The sequence below is a fragment of the Nomascus leucogenys genome, chromosome 2 (genome assembly GCF_006542625.1).
Source record: "Nomascus leucogenys isolate Asia chromosome 2, Asia_NLE_v1, whole genome shotgun sequence".
Taxonomy (NCBI): domain Eukaryota; kingdom Metazoa; phylum Chordata; class Mammalia; order Primates; family Hylobatidae; genus Nomascus; species Nomascus leucogenys.
In genome coordinates this window covers 66,852,208-66,860,759 of record NC_044382.1, presented here as the reverse complement: position 1 = coordinate 66,860,759, position 8,552 = coordinate 66,852,208, and the positions used below count along the sequence as shown (strand labels likewise).

The 8,552-nt window shown below is 44.2% G+C and overlaps 1 protein-coding gene across 1 annotated transcript in view; it reads left to right on the top strand.

Moving 5' to 3' along the window:
• LOC115837048 (ATP-binding cassette sub-family C member 11-like) overlaps positions 1-8,552 on the top strand; it is a 43,527-nt gene that overhangs the window by 20,772 nt on the left and 14,203 nt on the right. The window contains 1 exon segment of the mRNA XM_030821829.1: positions 118-318. Within this exon segment, the coding sequence (XP_030677689.1) occupies positions 118-318 (201 nt within the window).

Genomic DNA, 8,552 nt, shown 5'->3' with positions numbered 1-8,552 from the left:
TATACCAAAGATCCTGGAATATTCAGAAGAGCAGTCAGGGAATGTTGTCCATGGAGTGGGACTCTGCTTTGCCCTTTTTCTCTCCGAATGTGTGAAGTCTCTGAGTCTCTCCTCCAGTTGGATCATCAACCAGCGCACAGCCATCAGGTTCCGAGCAGCTGTTTCCTCCTTTGCCTTTGAGAAGCTCATCCAATTTAAGTCTGTAATACACATCACCTCAGGAGAGGTAAGCAGCTGGGACTGCCTCTTCCGGGCCATGCTTCCCTACCCTTCCTCCAGACATGACTGCCCTGGGGGCCATGAGAGGGAGAAAAGGGGGTTAGAAGAGGAAGGAGAAAGAGAAGGAAAATAATTCCTAGGTTGAGTGTGGATAACCATCAACAATTGCCTCTGTGTCATGAAAGCAGGTCAACGATAATGCAGGAAATGCCACTTACATTCAGAGACTAGAGAGGATTTTTCCATTCATTCAACAAGTAGGAACTTTGGGAGGCCCAGGCAGGAGGATTGTTTAAGTCAGGAGTTCAAGACTAGCCTGGGCAACATGGAAAGACTCCATCTCTACCAAAAAACAAAACAAAACAAAAACAAAAATCAGCCATCTGTGGTGGCTCATGTCTTGTAATCTCAGTTGTGGAAGGCCAAGGCAGGAGGATTGCTTGAATCCAGGAGTTTGAGACTAGCCTGGGCAACATGGCAAGACCGTATCTCTACTTGCCACCCTGCCAAAAAAAAAAAAATATTAGCTGGGCTTGGTGGTGCATGCCTGTAGACCCAGCTACTCAGGAGGCTGAGGTGGGAGGATCATCTGAGCCCAGGGAGGTGGAGGCTGCAGTGAGCCATGATCATGCCACTGCACTCCAGCCTGGGAAACAGAGTGACAGCCTGTCTCAAAAAAAAAAAAAAAAAAAAAAAAGACAAAAATTAGCCAGGCATGGTGGTGTGTACCTGTAGTCCCATCTACTTGAGAGGCTAATGCAGGAGGATCACTTGAGCCCAAGAGGTCAAGGCTGCAGCGAGCTATTATTACACCACTGTACTCCAGCCTAGGTGACAGAGCGAGACCCTGTGTCAAACACACACACGCACACACACACACACACCCCAAATAGTTACTGAGGCCTATTCTGAGCCAGATTATGTTCTAGACCCTGGGGATAGGCCCCTGAACAAAAAGACACAAATCCCAAGTAGAAGCATGTTGGAAAGAGCATCCCCTAAGCCAACCTGAGGGTGAGGGTATGGGAAGACTTGATGGCTTAGGGAAATCTTCCAGGGAAAAGCAATTTTTGGTAACATCTCAGAGTTTTAATTTCCTTATCTGCAAAAAAGGAATCCTTTCACCTGCCTGGTTATTGTTACTGTCCATTCTTACTCTTGCTTTTTTTTTTTTTTTTTTTTTTCTACAGCATAACACGAACAAGCATTGACAGAAATGGAGGAAGAAACTCCAACTTATGACCTATAGTTATGGGGGATACTGGGATTTCATCTATTTCATTTTGATGTCTCTATTTTTCTGTGGTTTACCAATTGCCTCGAGGGTTGTGGGTTACTTTGATATTGAAACAGATACTTTAATTTTTGGAAAAGGCAACACTGCTTTGGCTCCTTTCCTTTAAGCCAAACCCCTTTGTGATCTGGCATTAGCCCCTTTCCAGCCTCATCTCTTCCCGTGTCCTCTCCTCTAGCCCTAGCTTGACATCCTCCTGTCACCTAGGCTGGGCTAACCTCCAGTCATCAAATACACTGGACACATCCCCCTCCTGGTGACTTTGCTCATGTCACTCCCACTCCCAGCCCTTTAAAAATCCCACTCATCCTTCAAGACCCAGTTTAGTTTTCCTCTCCTCCGTGACGGGATCTCCAAACCCAGCCCTCTACTGGCATTCCCTGCTAAGCATTTGCAGTTCTTTTTGCACAAATCTGTCTGCCCTACTAATATGAGCCCCCTTCAAAGACACAAACCATTTCAGATTCACCACTCTGTCTCTCAAAAGGCCCAACACCTGAATTACACAGAACAGATATTCCAAAAACATCTGCTGAACTATTCATTGCCATCAAGTAGAGGCGTTCCATAAATGCAAGCACTAACAAACATTAGGTATTTATTGGAATAATTATGGTTATTATTGTTCACCATTTTATTGGTTCTGTGGCCTTAGGTAACTTGTTCAGCCTCTCTGAAGCTGTGGGATAATAATAGAACCAACCTCATAGGATTGTTGTCTCATAGGATTCAGTGAGTTTGTACATGTAAAGCACGTAGACAGGGGGTAGTGATTGACAAGTGTAAGCTGTACAATTAGTGTTAGTTTCCATTAGGCCTTGAGCTCCACTGTCCTCCTGCACTTGACCGACAGCTAAAAGATCTCCCTGTTTATCTCAGGAAAGTCATCGTAACAACCCCTAACTTACTCTTAGCCATACATTGCTCCAAGTCATTACTTACATTCGCTTGGTCAGTTCTCTAACATCCCTCTGTGTGGCAGGTTCTGTTATTGTCCCCATTGTCACTAAGGAGGAAACTGAGGCAAGGAAAGGGTGGGTAACTTGTACAAGGTTGTGTGATTGCTAAGTGCTGGGGCCTGAATTTGGACATGGTGCCTGGCTGCAGAGTCCGGGTCTTCAACCCTTGCAGTCACCTGCCTCACTAAGGAGCCCTGTGCTAAGGCCTAGCTTGGTTCCTTTCTGTATATTCTGAGCACCTGCTGTATGCAAAATCCGGTTTCCTCAAACATCTTCATAGAAGCATAAAACAAAATGGTCTATTTGAGAGTGGAGATGGAAGTAATTTCTGAAGTAAGGGTTTCTAGGCAGTTGCTTATATACATTTTAATTTAATTCAATTAATTAATTTATTTTTGAGCTGGAGTTTCCCTATTGTTGCCCAGGCTGGAATGCAATAGTGCAATCTTGGCTCACTGCAACCTCTGCCTTCTGGGTTCAAGCAATTCTCCTGCCTCACAGGTGTGTGCCACCACACCTGGCTAATTTTTGTATTTTTAGTAGAGACGGGGTTTCACCATGTTGGCCAGGCTGGTCTCAAACTCCTGACCTTAGGTGACCTGCCTACTTTGGCCTCCCAAAGTGCTGGGATTACAGGCATGAGCCACAGCTCCCAGGTTACGTTTTATTTTTAAATTAATTTAAAAAATTTTTTTTACTTAAAAACATTTCTTTGTCCTTTCTCTTGAACTAAAATTAATTTTTAAAAAAGATCTGAATACATTCTCCTTGGAAACAAAATAAAATAGTATAGAAGTTGCCTTAGGCCTAGTTTCTTCCCCTATGCCCGGAGATTAGCACCATTAGCAACTTGGTTTTTGTCCTTCAGACCTTTTAAAGCACATTTGACTGGACGCGATGGCTCACACCTGTAATCCCAGCACTTTGGGAGGCCAAGTTGGATGAATTGCTTGAGTTCAGTAGTTCGTGACCAGCTTCTGCAACAGAGGGAAACCCCATCTCTACCAAAAATGCAAAAAGTTAGCTGGGCGTGGTGGTGTGAGCCTGTGGTCCCAGCTACTTGGGAGGCTGAGGAAGGAAGATGGCTTGAGCCCAGAAGGCATAGGTTGCAGTGAGCCGAGATTGTACCACTGCACCCCAGCCTGGACAACATAGTGAGACCCAGTTTCAAAAAAAAAAAAACAAAACCCAAAACCGAAACAGTCCATTTAGGTACACATGCAAGTTACCCATAAAAAGCACTGGGTTTTGTGTTTGTGTATTTTTATGTAAGTGGTACTATGTTTTACATAGTGTCCTCCTCTTGGTTCTGCCAATAGAAAATGTAGAACATAGCTTTTGGGGGATTTTTTACATCGATGATACTACATCTTTGTGTTGCTTTGTAGCTTTCCCTCCTGCTTACTGTGACTGAGCTTTCCAGTTAGCACACATAGATCGTCCTTATTTGTATTAGTCCATTTTCATGCTGCTGATAAAAACATACCCAAGACTGGGTAATTTATAAAGGAAAAGAGGCTTAGTGGACTCACAGTTCCACGTGGCTGGGGAGGCCTCACAATCATGGTGGAAGGTGAAAGGCACGTCTTACATGGTGGCAGACAAGGGAGACTGAGAGAGCTTGTGTAGGGAAACTCCCCCCTATAAAACCATCAGATCTTGTGAGACTTAGTCACTGTCATGATAATAGTCCCTCCCACAACATATGGTAATTGTGGGAGCTACAATTCAAGATGAGATTTGGGTGGGAACCCAGCCAAACCATATCATTATTTTTTCAGTGATGCTGAATCATAATTATAGTACTTTTGACATGCCTGAATAAAGTGCTATGTATGCATTATCTAGCACCGTTCTCAAATCAATATGAGAAAGCAGGTTGTATTATTATTTCCATCTCACTGATGAGGTGACAGAGGCACAGAGACGTGGAGTAACTTATCTATGGTTGCACAGCTAGTAAATGACAAGTCTGGGGCATGAGCTCTGACAGTTTAGCTCTAGGGCCCAAGATTACCTATTACTTCTGGGGTGACTTTGTTGTTGTCTGAGACAGGTTCTCACTCTATCACCCAGGCTGGAGTGCAGTGGTGCCATCATAGCTCACTGCAGTCTGGACCTCCTGGGCTCCAGCAATCATCCTCTCTCAGCCTCCTGAGTAGCTAGGACTACAGGCACACACCACCATGCTTGGCTACTTTTTAATTTTTTTTAGAGATGGGGTCTTGCTATGTCTAGGCTGGTCTTGAACTCCTGGCCTCAAACAATCTTCCTGCCTCAGCCTCCCAGAGTGTTGGGATCATAGATGTGAGCCACTTTGCACAGCCTGGGATGGACTTTTTAAATCCTTTTCCACCAACTTGTAAGATGTTTCCAGCATTTGGCTGGTGTAAGCAGTGCTGTAATGAACATCCTTGTATGGGCTTCATCTAACACGTGTGAGTGTTTCGCAACAGAAAAATGAAATTGCCAGATCATAGAGTTCTGTGCAATCTTTAATTTTAAAAGATACTTTAAAATTGCCCTTCAGAGTGGCTATACCAATTTATGCCCCGTAATGTACTTTTAAATGTTTTAAAGCCTCCCACTAGGGCATGTCCTGGAAACTGGAAGGAGTTTAGGTGAAAGTTAAAAGCAAATCACTTTGTAAGGGATTCCGACTGGCAATTCTAGAAAACATTAGTGAATTGTTCTTTAAAGATTTCCTGATTTGGAATGTAAGTTTTTGTGTTGTTGTTTTTGTTTTTGTTTTGAGACTGGGTCTCATTCTCTTGCTCAGGCTGGAGTGCAGTGGCATGATTACAGCTCATTGCAGCCTTGGTCTCCCAGGCTCAAGTAACCCTCCCGCCTCAGCCTCCTGAGAAGCTGGGACTACAGGCATGTGCCACCATGCCCGGCTAATTTTCCTACTTTTTGTAGAGACGGGGTTTCACCATGTTGTTCAGGCTGGTGTCAAACTCCTGGGCCCAAGTGATCCACCCACCTTGGCCTCCCTGTGCCCAGCCAAATGTTACTTTTTATATAGCGTTGAGCCAGGCAGTATATGTGGGAGGAGGGAAGTAGTCAGAAGAATCTATGACAAAAAAGAAAAAAAAGGAGAAAATTTAATTAATATTATTAGTAGTAGTAGAATGAATAGGATCGAGTGAAGAATAGAAGCAATTCTCTGGAATATAGATATTAGTGGTGTTACCAAGCAAAAGGGGCTCACTGCCTAATGTGCTAGAAGCTAATACTTTGACACTGGGTTTTTGAGAAAAGAAAAGCTTTTTATTGCAAATTGGCTCACAAGGAGACAGGAGTCCAGCCCAGATCTGTCACCTTATGCTTGCTTTAAGACAGTGATTTTATTAGGAAAGATTTAAGGGGTGGATTCTGAGATTAGTAGGTGATTGGTGGAATGAGAGGGGAGGTCTGAAAAGCCCTTGTATAAACGCAATGATCTCTTCATGTCTCTTCATGGGTCCCATTTGCAAATTCATGGGGAATTAGTATGAAATATGTGGTGGAAATTTAGGCTGTGACATTAGCAAGCTGGTTCTGCACAGACTTTAGTTAGCCATACTGGTTCCATCGATTTTAGCCAGTTCTGTTATGTTACAAGCAGAGGGACTTTCAGCAAGTTGTTTCTTTCTGTAACTGCTATCCTACAAACTCAAGAATTTCTGTTAGTTACTGGTTTCTTTAACTCTTTGGGGCATGGTTTCAGTAGCAGTAGTAATAGTAGTAGTATTAATCGTAAAATATCCCTTTTATTAAGCACATTCTATGTGTGCAGACACTTTCTATGTCATTGAAATCTCACAAAACCCATATAAAGTAAGTATAATTATTCAAGCTTTACAGATGGAGAAGCTGAGGCTCAGAGGGGTAAAGTAACTTGTTGAGAGTCACACACCCAGAGAGAAGAAAGATGTGAACCTGCGGTGTCTGTCTCTACTCTTCCACCCTGCCTTTCAAGCCTTCCTGCTAGGAGAGGGCATGGGGAGGCCACCTGCCACCCCTTCTGGGTACCCAGGGAGGTGACACCTGTGCCCGTCGACTTGCTTGAACTCCTGGGCTCAAGCCATCTGCCCATCTCAGCCTCCTAAAGTGCTGGGATTACAGTTGTGAGTCGCTGCACCTGGCCCATTTCTCTTATTCTTAACATCTTGCATTAACGTGGGACATTTGTTACAATTGATGAGTCAATATTGATACATTATTAATTATTATTATTAACAAATGTCCATGGTTCACCTTATGGTGCATTCTTTGTGCTGTGCATTCTATGGGTTTTGAAAAATGTATAATGACATGCATCCATGGTACAGAATAGTTCCCCTGCCATAAACAAAACCCTGTGTCCCACCTATTCATCCCTCCCTACCCTCAAACTCCCGGCAACCACTGATCTTTTTTACTCTCTTCATAGCTTTGCCTTTTCTAAAATGTAATTGCAGCTGGGTGAACTGGGCCGCTTGGTGAGAAGGGCGTGACAAAGGTGCAGTGGAGCTCTCCTGCTGGAAGTCTGGTTCAAGAGCTCAGTGTCCCTTGATGGAGGGCCACAGCGACGCTGGCCTCCACTGGCTGAGCATGGTCATATACAGAGTTGCTTATGATTGCCCTGAGTTCTGTTTGAAGTGGATATTATCCTCATTTTACATATGAGGAAACTGAAGTCTCACATATGTTAAAGTTGGAATATGTGTTTGGTTAGAATACTGAATTATCAGCTGGGCGCAGTAGCTCACGCCTGGAATCCCAGCGTTTTGGGAGGCCTGAGGTGAGTGGATTGCTTGAGCTCAGGAGTTCAAGACCAGCCTGGGCAACATGGCAAAATCTTGTCTCTACCAAAGATATAAAAATTAGCCGGACATGGGGGCTTGTGCCTGTAGTCCCAGCTACTTGGGGGACTGAGGATCAAGGACGATGGCTTGAGCCAGGGAGGTGGAGGTGGCAGTGAGCTGAGATCATGCCACTGCACTCCAGCCTGGGAGACAGTGAGACTCTATCTCATTAAAAAAAAAAAAAAAAAAAGCCGAATTCCCTATGGTATCACACTGCTTCTTGGAAATGTCATTCCTCTCTCTCACTAAGTGTTACTATGTGCCAGGTTCTGCAGTGGGCATGGGGCTTACATTAGAGAATGCACAGTGCAGGTAGGGTTTGGGCCATCATGGGTGTATAGTCTAACGGGGGAGATGGACAAGAAAACAGGCCGTTGTCGTAGATATGTAAAGTTCATCACGGGATGGGAAACACAGGGCCACGGGAACATAAGAGGCACCTTGTCTTAGCTTGAGGGCAGGGGAAGAAAGTGGGGAGAGTCCAGAAAGCCTTCTTGGGGACTTCACTCCTTGAAGGAGGAATCAGATTTAGCCAGCTCAAGACCAGGAGACTGAAGGTGAACAAAAGCAGAGCACTTCTGGGAGGCGAATGGAGTTCTGGAAGGCTAATCTCAGAGGTGGGAGTGGGGGTTTTGACTTGGAGACGCGGGAGGTGAGGAGCGGCCCGTCGTTCCTTGTAGACTGAACGCAAATTGCATTGCCATCAAGTGTTTCAACTTTGGCAGGGTGAGACAAAGCTTTTCCCCATCTCTCAGATAAAGCTTGGCAGAACCAGAAAGCAGGAGGGGGAAATTCTACCTGAGGCCTGACACTTTCCCACCCGGCCTCTGGGGGTGGCCCTCGGCCCTCAAGGTGGTCTCTGAGTTTCTTTTGATGGCACATTCCAAGATTCTAGAAATATCCAGTGCCCATGCCTCTAAAGGACATTTTATATTTTAATTTTGAGAAATGTTGAAGTTTCTTTCCATGAAAACGTGTTTCATATTTAAAATATTTTCCTTTTTCCAGACCTTTCGTGGCTTTTTAAACTTTAAATTTGTCTTTGTAGTTTTAAAGAATCACAAGTAAAGGATAAATCTGAAAAAATTTGCTCAACTGCAAGCACAACAGAAAAAAATGAAGCAAAAATGAACAAGAACAACCCCAGATCATTTTGATACTTAGAAGACAATCAGAAACTGAAACCCTTTTCCCTTTGTCGCCACCATTGGTCCCTAATCCAAAGTAATGCTGGGCTTCCACAGATGCATC